Below are 16,943 nucleotides of genomic sequence, written 5' to 3'. Positions count from 1 at the left end.
GCGTATTTGTAATATTGAAGCTAGACTAGGTATCCTTGTCTTCCTTGAGTGGGCATTGGAAGGCGTTTACACACACGTATACGAGGGTAATCCCAAAGGTAAGGTCTCCTAAGGGACACGCAAGTGCCAACGCAGGCACAAATGAGAGATCCTTAATGCTAATGGCAAGCAGAATCCGCAGTGTTGACTGCATGGTGGCAAGGTGATAAAAAGCAAGACTATGGACACAAAGGTCTCAGGTTCGATCTCTCACCAATCCCACGATTTTTATGTGCCGTTTTACACATATTTCCCCTGGGGCAGTGTTTGTTGGTGTGAAAAATGCCGACTTGTACTGTGGTCCGAAAGCCACGTAAAACTGTAGGTTCCCCTATTAACTGGCTAGGTAAGTCAACTCAAAGGTCGGATGGAGGCAACAGCATACCACCTCCAACAAGTCCGTGCCTATTAAAGCACTGTGGTGTTCAAACGACTCTTGCGACTGATGACTGCTTTCTTTCTATGGGTTCCAAAACTAATGATCTTCAGGTTATTAATATTTTTGTGTTTTCATGCTGTAGCTTTGATACCAGTAAATGTAAGTAATCGGCCGAGCACTGTCACCGTTCGAGTTGTCAAGGTGGTAGACGACGATGCTGTCGACCCCAGTTACAATTTTGGTCATGGCTATATTTCATTCGAATACCTCTATGGGCCTTTCTGCGTTTTTAAAGATATACTTTTATACACTTGGTACGCTTCCAAATTGATATCTGATACAGCTGTATTTAGCAACATGAATCAGATATGTTTTCCGTGCAGTATATCGGACAACACGTCAGTGCAGCGAGATTTCGTTTATGTGTTGCGCATGGTGCAAGAAATATTTGTGTTTTGCTTGCTTCTGTGATAGGTTTCACCCCACTGAATCCGAGAAAGCTCACGAATAGACTGTCAATAACTGGAATTACGCAATAACACACTTAAAAGTTGTATTTTTGCATTATGTATCCCGATGAAAATAACTGTAAACAGGTTATATGCCTACTTGCTAATTATCGCGCTTCTCGATGCTTTCCTCAAAAAATTAAAATTAAAATAATAAGAGAGAGACAGGGAGAGAAAACAGAAATGTATTTCAAATGTCAGCTCAGTGACGCCATGTTCGTCTCGTGGTGTAAAGCAAGGACAGTTGATAGGTAATATCTCGTTGTACTAGCGATATGTATGGCTACAGGGTTCTTTGTTTTCTCTCTGCAAACAACTAGAACAGAATTCAGTAGCAAAGTGGTAAGAACACCTACTCAGTGCGCCAATTAAACACTCAGCTATTCTTGGTTATTTTGTTAATCGTCTGTAATGCAGTAAACATCCTTGATTATTGATTTGTAATTACTACCATTGTTATTGTTATTCGTCACCCCACAACAGCTTTCCTATCACTCATTTCCGCCGAGGCACGTAACGAATGGATCAGGATGAATGGAACGTGGGATGTTTCGTCACGGAGAATATACACATTTATCTCGGCGTCTTGTATCAGGGTAATATGAAAATCTCAATAAGAAAAGACAACAATAACAGCCAACTATTTCTGTCCACTTAACACCATGACGACAGACAAATTGGCTTCTCACTGTATTTTGATTATAATTCGTTAGCCTTTTTGCGACCTCATTTTAATACCTCATGAGAGCAGGCGTAATATTTTGCTTTTTGAACCCCGAACAATAACACACAAAGATAGTAGATGGAAGGATACAAAGAAAAAATCAGACTCATTCATTTTAAGGAGACTAAAAAAGAGGGAAACATTACGAAAGCAATGAATACGCTGGTTAGTATACATTATTTGTATAGATCTGAAGATGAAAAAGCGCAGATCTGCACAGATCCCGCATCTGCACTTTTGTTTCTGTCTTAATGGGCATAATTTTTAGTTTCTTCTCTTCTGAATTATCAAATGAATTGATTATTACGTGGTACAGAATAATTAGGTAACTGTGTTTCTTACAACTTCCATTCGCACCAACATTTTTCTACATTCTCGTGCAATTCATGAAATTCTGCTTGTATGATCACAAGACTCCACATAGATGCAATCGATTTCGAGGTGCAAAGTGTTTGTTATCTTACTTTTCGTGACAGGTTGGCAAAGTTGGTTTCCAAATACATTTTATTGTACTGAAATAATATTTTGTAACAAAGTAACAAGGTAAGTGTTTTATTCGTATATATTTTGTGGGAAACTGTAATCGTGATGGAAGATTACACACCTGAATGTTTGACACAGCTGGTAGGAGAAAACGCTGCGTATTAACCAAACCCCGCGCCTCCTCTCCGTATCCTCCTATGACACGAGCACAGGACTCTCATCCTATAACGCTACAGAGCTGTTCTTAGCACAGCTGAGAATTGGCAACATCGTCGCAAACATTTGGCAACACTGTGACAGTGCAATCACTTCCGCGTATGGTACTGAACTGACTCGCTAAATTCACTTGATATTCCCTTTCCATTTGAATGACTCGTGGTATATAATCCTCACGTAAACTAAGACACTGAGACAGAAATTTCAATTTTTTGGCTAAAGAAATGCTATTCTTCACATAAGTGACAACTTGTAATATCTTTCACGATGCGTTATGAGGCTGAGCGACCAATACCATGACGAGAGTGGCGTGCTGGCAGAAGTGTGTCTGTAGCCCCGTGGCACCGCCCGTGTCTCGTGTTTCAACGGTTAAGAGAATCGTGAGTTCTAACCGTGGTAGTGGCGGCGCGTTCGAGCTTTTCTTTGTGTATTATTTCATGGAGCTGCGAATTCCCAGAAAAAATTCTGTAACAAAATCAGAAGAAAACGTTTACACATCAAATCCTCGTGGCAGCTCGACTCAGAAAGTTGTGTTAATGGTCGTAGATTTCGGCTTTCTGACTGCCAAGCTGCTATACAATACAAGCGTCTCTGAAGAAATTCGAATCGACCGTCAACGATACGCAATTCAATAATGTTCTTCACTTGAGACTACCATGCCAGGGTGATAAGTATGAAGGAAATAAATTGATTAGCAAATCGCAAGAAAATACTTTCAGCTCAAAGTGCAATGGTGAAAAACTTACAATGCTGCACAACAGGTAACGCCTCTTTCCGCTGCTGACAAGCAAATTTTGAGTTTCTAGGAACACGTAACTTTATTTATGAAATGCCATATTTTCATACCTGTTGAGTATGACAAAGCATACCAATTAAACACAGACCCAATCGAAATCTAAGTGAGTAGTATTTTACTAATTCGTGCAGATAGAGGTACGCTTGTGTACAGATACTCAGTTTTGTTAAAACAGACTTACTTTCGTCGTAAGGTTATCGTGAGTAGTTTTATTTCATTTCTTACAATACAGTGCACAGTTTTCGTAAGGTTTCTTTTAGTGTTGTTAAAACAATACTAGACATGAGAGAGAAATTAATCATCCACGATATATGCGAATTCTCTGATGTTATCTATAACAGACTGACAATGCACATGCAGTTTATTGATTACATGCATGTAGAAAACTTGTTCTGAGTTAAAGCAGTCAAACAAGGTTTGAAGAAGAATAAAATGCCACTACCAGATGACAGCTAACGTAGAAAATACTTTTCTGACTATTTTGGCACGATGCACTCTCCCCATACATAATGCAAAAGCTTCGGGCCGCATCTGCTGCCTGGCCGTCTATTAAACCTGAAAAGAACAAAATGACGCAGAAGTTAGCCTTTTTCCACATGCGCCTATTTTGGGTTGAGAAATGAGGAGAATTATGTTCAAAGTTCCATTAAATTGTTAACTTCAGCAGACAGCAGAATTGCGTTTTAAAAAAATGTAGTAGCGAATGTAATCGAACACGCGACGTCTTATCAACAGTGCGCGACGCTTACCGTTACGCTACTAGCTGTGACGTAGCTACAGCACCTCTGGAAGTGAACAACAGGTCCTCCAGAACTTCGGCATTCCACACTGCTGTGAGATAATGCATATGGCCGGATATAGACTTCTGAGAGACAGACAGTTACAGCATTTCTTTTGCACTGCACGATGGTTTCAAAAAACAGATAGAGCAATAGAGTAGCTCAAATGGAAAGGAACACTTCCTATTTAAATTTCTGCATCATACACTGTTGGCAGTTATGTGTAGGTGGCAATTACGTTATTTTATTTCGGTGATTACAAAATAGAGTCGAATGTATGCACTGGGTAGCCAAGGCAGCCAGTTCATGGCGATTCGGTCAACCAAGTAAATGAATGTACTGAACATTCTGCAAACCACTACAGGGAGCCTGTGTGTCAGAATTCTCATCTTGTGTGGCGCAACGGTGCTATGGTAGAGAAATTAGTCATCGAGAAGAAGGGTTGGTGGTCTGTTGGACCGATGATAGTTTCATATGATGATGGTCTCGGTTCGATTCCAACTTCTGCCGATGTTTTTCGATTGGGAGAGGCAGATTCTATTCTCTTCTGGCTACGTCAAGTAAAGAAGGTATAATGGCATTGTGGTCTGAAAATCACATTAAACATGATATTCCTTCTCTACCAAGTAGACGTTAGGTGGAACCACAATAAAGTAAGGAGTGGCGACATGTAGAAACTCTATCACCAGTAACCTTTCTTATACTAGTTATTTATTTCTAGTAACGAAACAAATCCTGTGTATGGTCACAGGACACTTATTCCGTCTTTTATTTGAGCTTCTGTATGTCGATAAAATTGGTTCTGAACTGGGAATGCAACTCAGACCGCCCTTAACGCGGAATTTGATCCCTTCGTGAAAATACAGCTCGACTACAACTTGTTGTTTGTTCAAAACTGAAGATTCCTCAACATATCCACATATTGCGACTGAATGGGTTGGAATCCTGGCCCAGCTCTAAACTTTTCACTATGTATTATCAAGCTCAAGCATGAGAACACCTATCTGCTGGTGGATAATAATTTTTATTTTTAATGCATTTTCATTCGTTGTCAACATTAACGATATCTGACGTTTGTGACTCCCAGTGAGACACAGAACTATTTGCGAGATCACTGTAAGTTCAAGGATGTTATTCCGAGCTGCTGGTGGAGAAAAATTCGGTAAGTGTCGTCTCTTTGCGTGTAGTCATTAACGATATGTTTGAGGTTCGATTTTCAGTCAGCACTGAACACTTCGTCATATTATTTCTAGTTCAAACATGCTCACATGTCGCTGCTGGTGTAACAAACCCATACTTACCGTTCCTTTTCTCTAGAATATAACAGCAATACGTACTGGGTTGGAGTCCTGGGAAGGAAAAATTAATGTTTCGCCTCGTCATTTCATTTAATACATCTAGCTACTGCCGAGAAAATCAGATATGTCAAAGTTGATTGTGCTTCGATAACAATCCGATTAGGTTCTGGGTTCGAATCCCTGTCCAACACAAAGCTTTGCCTCACTGCATTTCAAGTAAGTTACTTGTGAAGTAGCAATATTTAACACCTCTCGTAGTTCGTCAACAGGGACAATAGATGCTGGGTAGGAATTCTCGTCCGTTGAAAATGTTACGTTATGTAATTTGAAGTTGATATTTGCTAACTGATACTGTCCAAAAATGAGGTATATCACTCTCTTTATGCCTTGTCAGGAATGACTGTTAATTTCTGTCAGCCACGAAATCTTAGCCTGCATGATTGGTTCAAATGGCTCTGAGCACTATGGGACTCAACATTTGTGGTCATCAGTCCCCTAGATCCTAGAACTACTTAAACCTAACTAACCTAAGGACATCACACACATGCATGCCTGAGGCAGGATTCGAACCTGGGACCATAGCAGTCTCGCTGTTCCGGACTGAAGTGCCTAGAACCGCAGGGCCACCGTGGCCTAGCCTGCATGACCTGGGTTTGAATCCATATGCAGAACGAGGCGGTTCGTGGTGTCATTTGAAGTTCATACATATTCTCAACTAGCTGCTCGTGAATAACGTAAATTTTCAATGACATTTTGTGTTAAATAACAAGTATGGTATGTTACTTTGAATAGGAAATCATGAATACGACGAACGTACTACGTGCATTACCTATCTGACGTAATAATGAGAGTGCTAACATTTCAGGTATGTCATTTATTGCAATAAATGTGAGCTTACAAGCCTTAAGTCTTATCTGTGATGAGGTGTTCCCTGATATTTGTAGTATCGTGGTATTACTTTACATCTTCAGTTACTACGATACAGAGCAGTGTTTTCTAATGGTGATTTGTTGGAACCATTTTCAATAGTCAAACGACTGTACCAAGGAGCGATTATTGGACCTGCTAGACAGCTGCGTTATCTAGGTCGCATGGGAATCAGGTGAAATGCAATTCAGGTCGTTCGGATACCTTTGAGCACGACTGTACATAAAATCAGAAGTTAAATATCAAATGTTTTCACCAATAGCGAAATTCTGGAACCTTAATTGACGATAGAATTGTTTTTGCCTGACTGGGATTCGAACCCAGCATCTAGCACCGTCGTTTTCTAGCCAGGAACAGACGATAAATAGCTATTGTTGGTTCACCAGTAGCGAGATGGGCGCATGTTTAGCTAGACATCAGGCGACGAAAAGTTCTGTGCTGAATAGAATTCAAACCCCGCACACGTGGTCATGAAGAAACTTTAACTGTCAAATTCTTTTTCAATAATAGCTAGGAATGGCATGTTTGTACTTTCAATGATGTGATGGAAAATACTCTGCTGGCTAGAAGTTGAATCCACAACATGTCGTCGTTGGTGATCACAACGAACACAACGTCAAACCCAAATCCGTTTTCACCAGTAGGATGGAGAGGAATGTTTGAACTTGAAAAGATGTAAGGAAACGTTTGATCTTGTAATGTTGTGATAAAAAGCTCATCATGTGGCTGTGAGTTGAAACGAACACGTTACAGCTGACAACGCACGAAGAGACGTCGAAAATGCAACTATTTTCACCAGTAGTTCGGAGTGGACATGCTAGGGCTTGAAATGAAATAATGAATATTTTGTGCTGGTCAGGATTCGAAACCAGACAGGTGCCTTTCGAGGACGCCTAGAAGAGTTTGCAATCTTCGGGAACACAGTGAAATCGAATTCTAATCCCAGTCCGGCACCACAATTTTCAACGTCTCAGTTTCAAATAAAGTAATAAGTGCCTTGTGAACTTACATGGCCATTGGCTCATTAAATGAAATACGTTTTCTAGTTTACGACGACTTGCTGGTGTCAGAGTCTCTGCCTTACGGGGTTTCTCCATCTGTCACAGCTCAAACGAATGCCCAGTCGGCAGCGAAGGAATGCTATCTTTACTGGGGATATTGAACTACAGAGCTTACTGGCGTTCTGCACTTGGCGTTACTAGGGGTGAAGGTGAGCTACTTGTGTGTGTTAAAAATCTACGCCTGACGTGAGATGTGAACCTACACGTTTTACACATCAATACAAGATTAATCCACCAGACCACAGAACCCCCTGCCAAGCACATAATTATGAATTGCAGAGTATTCATTTAGATGTAGATGCAGATATCAAGGGACGCGTAACAGGAAGAAGGGCGGGATCTGGGAATGGATAGAAGTGCAGAAGTGCAAAATATAAGCGTGAAATGCTTGCAAAGTATTGCTTACTTAGACGTGTGCCACAGTTCGTTTTATCGTTGGACCGAGAGATAAGGAAGGACTGTTCTCAGAACGAAGAATGGGTCATAGAGAAGGGGAGATCAAAGAATACGGTTTCATAGGTGGTGAGAGGAATGATAGAGAGTAAAGACAGCAGCAATTAAAAGAGAAAATGTAGCGTCATTGGAAACCGCTAGATTTGTTTACAAAATTTTGGGGGAGTGTAATAGAAGGGCACTTGCGGCGATAGTGTCAGAGAGAGAGAGTGTGAGAGAGAATAGAAGAGATATTAACAACGAGTAAACATAAATGTTCAAATGTGTGTGAAATCTTATGGGACTTAACTGCTAAGGTCATCAGTCCCTAATCTTACACACTACTTAACCTAAATTATCCTAAGGACAAACATACACACCCATGCCCGAGGGAGGTCTCGAAACTTCCGCCGGGACCAGCGTCACAGTCCATGACTGCAGCGCGGCTAATCCCGCGCGACGAGTAAACATAATATGAAATCGTTGGCGTATTGTGTGGAGGACGGAGGGTATATTCATGGATGGAGGGGAAGAGAGAGACGTATTTGAAATAACAAAAACTACTGTGACAGAGTCCATCTACGCTGATTAGTTTGTAAGTATGTAGACAGGGTATAAATGAAATCAAAATAGAATACTTAACAAACTGTATATTCATAAGAAACCCACTTGAATTAAAAGGGCAACTCAAAGGAAAGCTAACCCAGATTGTATCTTTTCTGTTGCCACGCGATCTTCCACTAGCTCCCAATGAGGAAAAATGACGAAAAAGAAGACATAACAAAACATTTTAAGAACTCTAACATTTTATCCAGAACCCTTCATTATTTTGTCCTTCTATCACGCGTCTTTGCATAGAATGTATAAGCCGTCGGACGTAACAGCCTGAAGAAGCAACTTCCTCCCAGGTTTCCAGGACGCAGTCCCAAAGAGCGTCCACAGTAGTTGGTTGGTTTCGTGGCCAGTTCTCTGTTAATGTTCTGGCGACCTCAGCCCACATGTTTTCCATGGAATTCGTATCAGCCGCCGATGGCGGCCAGTCCATGACGTTGACGCCAATCGTAGAAAGCCGCTGCTGAACAAATGCAGACTTGTGAATGAGAGAATGGTCCTCTTCCAATGTGACGTCCCCTTTTGCGTACAGCATTCGCACTGACGGAAGCATCACATTTTCCAATATGTGGGCATACTGCGCGCTGTCCAGAGTTCCTTCTATCCTGTGAAGAATTCCCGCCCCTCTCGCAGAATTCCAACCCCAGCAGGTAACAGATAGCCGGCCACTTCTTCTCGTCGTGGTTACATATTCGCGTCAATGGCGAGTCCCTTGCGGCCTGTAAACGATTCGTGGACCGTCGTTATTGGTGGAAAACACCTTCTCATCAGTGAAAATGAGGTTGTCCCACGACGCCCTCAGATGGAGCTCCGCAAATGCTAGACGGTATAAAACGTTGTCTTCGCTGAGCTCTTGTTTCACGGCGGATCGTCGTGCATGCAGTCAAGCGTCCCTCAGCCTTCGGCGAATCGTGTCACTGGAGCCGGGGAAGTTGGTCTCCCGCCGCAACTGCTTCGCGTTCAGAAAGGGATTTGCTCTGCTCCTAGACACTAGGTCCCTGTCTTCCTGCTGTGAGATCACTCTCTTCCTGCCTGAGCCAGGAGCACTGTTGGTGGTGCCTCTTTCAAGGCAGATCCTCCATCATCTCTTTGCAGTGGTATGTGGTACGCCATACCGTCTGCCAGCTTCTCTGATGGAACATCCTCCTTCCTCAATGAGAGCGACGACTCTACATCGGCCGGCCGGAGTGGCCGAGCGGCTCTAGGCGCTTCAGTCTGGAACCGCGCGACCGCTACTGTCGCAGGTTCGAATCCTGCCTCGGGCATGGATGTGTGTGATGTCCTTAGGTTAGTTAGGTTTAAGTAGTTCTACGTTCTAGGGGACTGATGACCTCAGATGTTAAGTCCCATAATGCTCAGAGCCATATGAACCATTTTTTGACTCTACCTCGAATAGACCTCTCCCAGTGAGCCATTACGGCAGGCAGCCTGCTGTGTATTTCTTCTTGCCGCTCTTATACTGATTCCAGGAGAGGAGGTATACATATTTACGTCAAAAGGAGCGGCATAGGCAGAGGCATGCGGCGCAGCCGTGCTGGCTCGTCCCGGGCTGCGAGCCGCGGCTAGTACAGACCCGGGCCGCATGGCCACGATCACCCCTTGAAGGATCAAAAGTTACACCTAACCTACCCAAGTCTGTAGTACAAACTAACGCAGCTACAGCTATTATGCTATAACATGTGCAGGCACACCTACAGTTGACGATTTATTCAAATATTTGACGAACAATACTTTCAAAAATACATTCATTTTAAACATAGCTATCACAATATATTTCACCTAGCATAGCATGACGCAGGAAACTATACTTTCTTGTAAGCGCTGTGCATTAGATGTAGCCTTAAGAAAACCTGTATTCAACCACGACAACTAAGCGGAATGTAAAAGTAAACAGGTTCGTCGGCAGCTTCTCCAAATAATAGTATATACTTAGTATATAATACACGTTTTGTGCACTTATAACATGTACTCAGTGTCTCTGAAACAATACGTGCTGCACGACGGAAATTACTTTCTGCTGAGGCACTTCATTTACATCTCAATGATACACGACTACTAGAGAACATTGCTCTTTACGGCAGTCAATCCACTTGTAAATTAACATCATGATATCGCAGATATTAGGCAACACGTTACTAGGGATGAGTAAGGCCTTAAGGTTTGCAACTAAACATGCTACTCCTAGCTACTACTGAAAATGAAGTTGATCATTAACGTGTCTTCATAACCATGTGTTCAAATGGTTCAAATGGCTCTGAGCACTATGGGACTCAACTGCTGTGGTCATAAGTCCCCTAGAACTTAGAACTACTTAAACCTAACTAACCTAAGGACATCACACACATCCATGCCCGAGGCAGGATTCGAACCTGCGACGTAGCGCCTTTAACCGCTCGGCTGCTCCGGCCGGCTCATAACCATGTGTGCGGCGTTCGCCTCTCAGTCAGCATAGACGTTATCGTCACCTTATTTCTAGTTAAACATGTACACATCTCGCTGATGGTGGAGCAACATTGGACATTTCTCGTCTGTTCCTGGTTAGGAAACGACGGCGGTAGGCGCCAGATTCGAATCCCGGTCAGGCAATACAACTTCAGTCGTCATTTAAGGTTCCAACCCCACTACTGGTGACAAACTGTGATATCTACATTCTGATTTTACGTACTTATTCAACAATCCGGTTAGGTGCTGGGTTCGCATCCTTGTCCCCAGCATTACAAGATGGCATTTCAATTTTAAACATGTGCATCCTTTATTCCTTGACAATGCCACACTATACAACGTCTTTCGAGGTTTAGTTACCAAGAAGGTAATTGTCATGTTAGGGTTCCCGCTTTCCTACAAACATTATCGTCATTTACGTTCAAGTTGAGAACTGATAACTGATACTGGTGCAAACGTCAATATTTGACGTCTCTTTCTGCCTAGTGATCGAGTCTCGATAAGGCACAAAGCTTTGCTTGGTTAACAATGGCTTTACGTTCTGGCTTTACACACGGATCCAGAACGAAGACGTTGGTCATGTCATTTAAAGTACAACTTTGTGTACAAGTAACTGTTGATGAGTAATGTGAACAATGATATTACTTGTGATTCGCTGTTAATGTTGGGATTCCCGTAGAGTGGTTGCCGCTGTTAATCACGTTTTCTTTTAACTGCTTACTATTACATAAAGTTGATGCGAAACCACTCCCCGTTGAACGTTGAACGACGTTCAGCATGTGTTGGGTAAACCTTTTGGACAGCAAAGAACTTGTTTCCAATTGCCATACAACTTTATAAATCCATATACTGTCTCAAATATTTAATTGTGCCTAAGGATTACTGAACGATTTATGTGACTAAACTAGTTGTCCCATAACATTTGAAATGTCACTTATTGTAATTAAGTTTAGTTTACAAACGTTAAGGACTGCCTGATCTCTTCTGTACTATCGTGGTGTTACTGTACATCTGGACGGACTGTCATAAAGACCAGTGTTCTCTAGTAGTCTCTAGCGGTACCCATTGTGTATCTTACAATGACTGTACTGTGGAGGGTTGCGACTATGTGCAACACAGATATGCTATGTTGGTTGCATACATTCAGGTGCAGCCTACACGTTGGAATTCAGGGGTGACCCACTTTTTTTGCTGTCGAGTGTACATGTATCACATTGGAACAACCGAAATAAAATGTTCAAACCTACCTACGTTCTTTATTTTAATTTAAAAGACCTACCTGTTACCAACTGTTCATCTAAAATTGTGAGCCATATGTTTGTTACCATTACAGCGCCATCTATCACAAAGCTAAAAATTGATCCAACTAAAACATTCATATTTCTTTACGTACTACACGAATATGTAATAAAAAATGGGGGTTCCTATTTAAAAAAACGCAGTTGATATCCGTATGTGCTACGGCAGCGCCATCTAGCAGGTCAACCATAGCGCCATCTGGTTTCCCCCTTCAAGCTAGACAAGTTTCGCTCTTTGTAGTTTTTTCGTTTGACGCTTATTTCGTGATATATTTGGCCTAGTCACGATCAGTGGACCACCCTGTATATGTGGTTTATATATATGTGGTTTATATACACTCCTGGAAATTGAAATAAGAACACTGTGAATTCATTGTCCCAGGAAGGGGAAACATTATTGACACATTCCTGGGGTCAGATACATCACATGATCACACTGACAGAACCACAGGCACATAGACACAGGCAACAGAGCATGCACAATGTCGGCACTAGTACAGTGTATATCCACCTTTCGCAGCAATGCAGGCTGCTATTCTCCCATGGAGACGATCGTAGAGATGCTGGATGTAGTCCTGTGGAACGGCTTGCCATGCCATTTCCACCTGGCGCCTCAGTTGGACCAGCGTTCGTGCTGGACGTGCAGACCGCGTGAGACGACGCTTCATCCAGTCCCAAACATGCTCAATGGGGGACAGATCCGGAGATCTTGCTGGCCAGGGTAGTTGACTTACACCTTCTAGAGCACGTTGGGTGGCACGGGATACATGCGGACGTGCATTGTCCTGTTGGAACAGCAAGTTCCCTTGCCGGTCTAGGAATGGTAGAACGATGGGTTCGATGACGGTTTGGATGTACCGTGCACTATTCAGTGTCCCCTCGACGATCACCAGTGGTGTACGGCCAGTGTAGGAGATCGCTCCACACATCATGATGCCGGGTGTTGGCCCTGTGTGCCTCGGTCGTATGCAGTCCTGATTGTGGCGCTCACCTGCACGGCGCCAAACACGCATACGACCATCATTGGCACCAAGGCAGAAGCGACTCTCATCGCTGAAGACGACACGTCTCCGTTCGACCCTCCATTCACGCCTGTCGCGACACCACTGGAGGCGGGCTGCACGATGTTGGGGCGTGAGCGGAAGACGGCCTAACGGTGTGCGGGACCGTAGCCCAGCTTCATGGAGACGGTTGCGAATGGTCCTCGCCGATACCCCAGGAGCAACAGTGTCCCTAATTTGCTGGGAAGTGGCGGTGCGGTCCCCTACGGCACTGCGTAGGATCCTACGGTCTTGGCGTGCATCCGTGCGTCGCTGCGGTCCGGTCCGAGGTCGACGGGCACGTGCACCTTCCGCCGACCACTGGCGACAACATCGATGTACTGTGGAGACCTCACGCCCCACGTGTTGAGCAATTCGGCGGTACGTCCACCCGGCCTCCCGCATGCCCACTATGCGCCCTCGCTCAAAGTCCGTCAACTGCACATACGGTTCACGTCCACGCTGTCGCGGCATGCTACCAGTGTTAAAGACTGCGATGGAGCTCCGTATGCCACGGCAAACTGGCTGACACTGACGGCGGCGGTGCACAAATGCTGCGCAGCTAGCGCCATTCGACGGCCAACACCGCGGTTCCTGGTGTGTCCGCTGTGCCGTGCATGTGATCATTGCTTGTACAGCCCTCTCGCAGTGTCCGGAGCAAGTATGGTGGGTCTGACACACCGGTGTCAATGTGTTCAAAAAAATGGTTCAAATGGCTCTGAGCACTATGGGACTCAACTGCTGTGGTCATAAGTCCCCTAGAACTTAGAACTACTTAAACCTAACTAACCTAAGGACAGCACACAACACCCAGTCATCACGAGGCAGAGAAAATCCCTGACCCCGCCGGGAATCGAACCCGGGAACCCGGGCGTGGGAAGCGAGAACGCTACCGCACGACCACGAGATACGGGCTCAATGTGTTCTTTTTTCCATTTCCAGGAGTGTATATGTGGTTATATACTAACTAAAAAAATCGCAACAACAAAAAATAATTAATGCAGGGTATTTCGGGAATATATTCGTCTAGGTAATAGATTTAAGTGATTGACATTGCATGATCACAGGTTAATGTAAGCGCGAGATAAGCCATTGCAAATGTGAAATGCTGGTACAGTAATAACCGGTGTAGCTACCGGAATGTTGAATGAAAGCGTGCAAACGCGAATACATTGTATTGTACAGTTGCTGGATGTCAGATGTGGGATGGATTTCCATGCCTGTTGCACTTGGTTGGTCAATACAGGGACGGTTAATACTGCTTGTGGATGATGCTCTAGATGTCGTTCAATGATGTCCCTAACGTGCTCGATTAGAGAAATATTTGATGGTCGAGCAGGCCAAGGCAATATGTCGACACTCTTGGTTACAACAGCGTTATGTGGGCGAGCGTTATCCTGTTGGAAAACACCCTCTGGAATATACAACAGGTCGAAGTCAGCTTCCGCTGATTGACATACAGATTTGCAGTCAGGATGCATGGGATAGCCACGAGAGTGCTCCTGCTGTCATACGAAATCGCACCCCAGACCGTAACTGCAGGTGTAGGTCCAGTGGGTCTAGCACGCGGACAGGTTGGTTGCAGGCCCTCAAATGGCCTCCAACAAGCGGCCATCACATGCACCGACGCAGAACCAGAGTTCATCAGAAAACACAAAAGACCTGCACCCTGCCCTCCAATGAGCTCTCGCGTAACACCACTGAAATCACAAAAGGTGATGGTTTGGGGTCAGTGGAATGCACAGGGCGTCTTGCTCGGAGTTGTCTTTTAAGTAACCCATTTGTAACAGTTTTTACGTCACTGTGGTGCCAACTGCTGCACAAATTGCTGCTGCAGATGCAATGCGATACGACAGAGCCCTACGCCGAACACGATGGTCTTCCCTCTCTGTAGTGCCAGGTGGCCGCCTGGGGCCTATCATGTACAGTGTCTATATTCCTACCAAGTCTTTCTGCAGTATCGCAAAAAGAACATCCAGGTTCTCGTAGCCCTATTAACTACCTCGTTCAAACTTAGTGAGATGTTTATAATGGCGTCTTTGTCACCTTAAAGGCATTCATGACTTAATCAACTCACTACTTCCAATCCCAAAAGTGACTAACGTTCAAGACTGTTACAGCGTATATCTAAAGCAAACCTGATATGCGTCCTCATAGCGGCACTACTAGCGCCACTTTTATTCAACTGGCGAGAAATTTGAATAGACATCATCTTTCAGATGTAGAAACACGCCTACCAACTTTCGTTATGTTGCACAACTCCTTCCTGTTGTGATTTTTTTCCGTCAGTGTATGCAACCAGGGCGAGATGGACAATGATCATTTCAGTGCAGATGTACAAACAAGCCCGAATTCCCACGAAAATCAGTGGTCGCTGCAAGTAGTGAAGGTAATCTGCAGGGGCACTACGTCAGTAGTGTGTGAATAAGTTGGGAATTGGGGTCGGTCAGGGACCGTGTCCGGATAGCCGGGAAGTTCAATACGACCGCTAGCGAGAAACGGAAAAATCTAGGTTCGAGTCCTGGTCCGGCACAAATTTTCAACTTTCATCATTGATTTAATTCAGTGCCGACAAGCAGCTAATGTCATTGTTCATTTGATTAAAACATACTGTTGTCGCTTTTTCGTTTCCGTTTCTTATTAAATTGAATGATGTGTTTACATGAATACGTGATATGTTATTGAACAGGACCTGAAGAGAGGAAGTGTATTACTGAATAAAAAATATACGGTGTATTTAAAAAGACGTACTGCTGTTCATATCTTGATTCAAGAAAGGCAGTGATGCTGTAAAATGTCCCCCTAGTAGCTAAACAACAATTGGTTTATTCTACTTCTAGACAAAAAGTTATTGGGGTTGGTCAAAATAAACGGGACATCCTGTGTGCGGAGGTTCAGGGAGATGGCCTTGGTATATGTTGAAGCAGTAGTGATGCGTTGCAGCAGTGTATAAGATGGAGGAGACGTTTGTTTTTGCTGGCCGGTGTGGCCGAGCGGTTCTAGGTGCTACAGTCTGGAACCGCGCGACCCCTACGGCCGCAGGTTCGAATCCTGCCTCGGGCATGGCTGTGTGTGATGTCCTTAGGTTAGTTAGGTTTAAGTATTTCTAAGTTCTAGGGGACTGATGACCTCAGAAGTTAAGTCCCATAGTGCTCAGAGCCATTTGAACCATTTGAACGTTCGTTTTTAGTCTCAGATTTTCGAAGACGATCAAAGTATTAGAATGCTTAGAGGCAGACAGCCTTTCAGTCCATTTGTATACTTCGGCAGAGCATATCAAAAGGCATGTCTTATGAACATGCACTGTAGGCTTACATCTAGGCAGTGGTTAGAACAATAATGTAAGTACCCCAATGCAGCCAGCCTCATTTATATTTCGCTTTCTCACCCGGAGTTACGCTAATTGGCATTGCTTGGCCAGGCCGTTCGGTTGAATTGTTATAATAAAGGGATAGTTGAGTGAGTTCGTCCCTGTTCTGCCTCCACTGCGCAGGGCATTTCCTGGCCGACGGTGTGCTACATGCTGGGGGAGGTGCAGTACGGCGGCCGCGTCACCGACGACTTCGACAAACGGCTGCTGACCACGTTCACACACGTCTGGTTCTGCGACGTCCTGCTGCGGCCCGGCTTCGAGTTCTACCGCAACTACAAGGTGCCCAACACGCGGAACCTCCAGGGCTACATCGACTACATCAATGGGCTGCCCGCCACCGACACGCCGGAGGTGTTCGGTCTGCATGGCAACGCCGATATCACGTGAGTTATGATCGGGGTTACTTTAATAAGAGTATGCTCGTTCCAGCCCGCCCGGCTAGCCGCGCCGTCTAACGCGCTGCTTCCCGAGCTGGAAGGCGGGCCGGTCCCCGACACGAATCCGCCTGGCGGATCTGCGTCGAGGACCGGTGTGC

The 16,943-nt window shown here is 44.3% G+C and overlaps 1 protein-coding gene across 1 annotated transcript in view; it reads left to right on the top strand.

The window, feature by feature from the left end:
- Positions 1 to 16,943, top strand: part of LOC126471528 (dynein axonemal heavy chain 5) — a 1,073,018-nt gene that overhangs the window by 994,583 nt on the left and 61,492 nt on the right. Inside the window, exon 69 of the mRNA XM_050099754.1 lies at positions 16,529 to 16,791. Within this exon, the coding sequence (XP_049955711.1) occupies positions 16,529 to 16,791 (263 nt within the window). The remainder of the gene's footprint in view (positions 1 to 16,528; positions 16,792 to 16,943) is intronic.

Source organism: Schistocerca serialis, chromosome 3 (genome assembly GCF_023864345.2).
Source record: "Schistocerca serialis cubense isolate TAMUIC-IGC-003099 chromosome 3, iqSchSeri2.2, whole genome shotgun sequence".
Taxonomy (NCBI): Eukaryota; Metazoa; Arthropoda; class Insecta; order Orthoptera; family Acrididae; genus Schistocerca; species Schistocerca serialis.
Note: the sequence above shows the minus strand (reverse complement) of the source record. Positions and strands in the feature narration are given on the sequence as shown.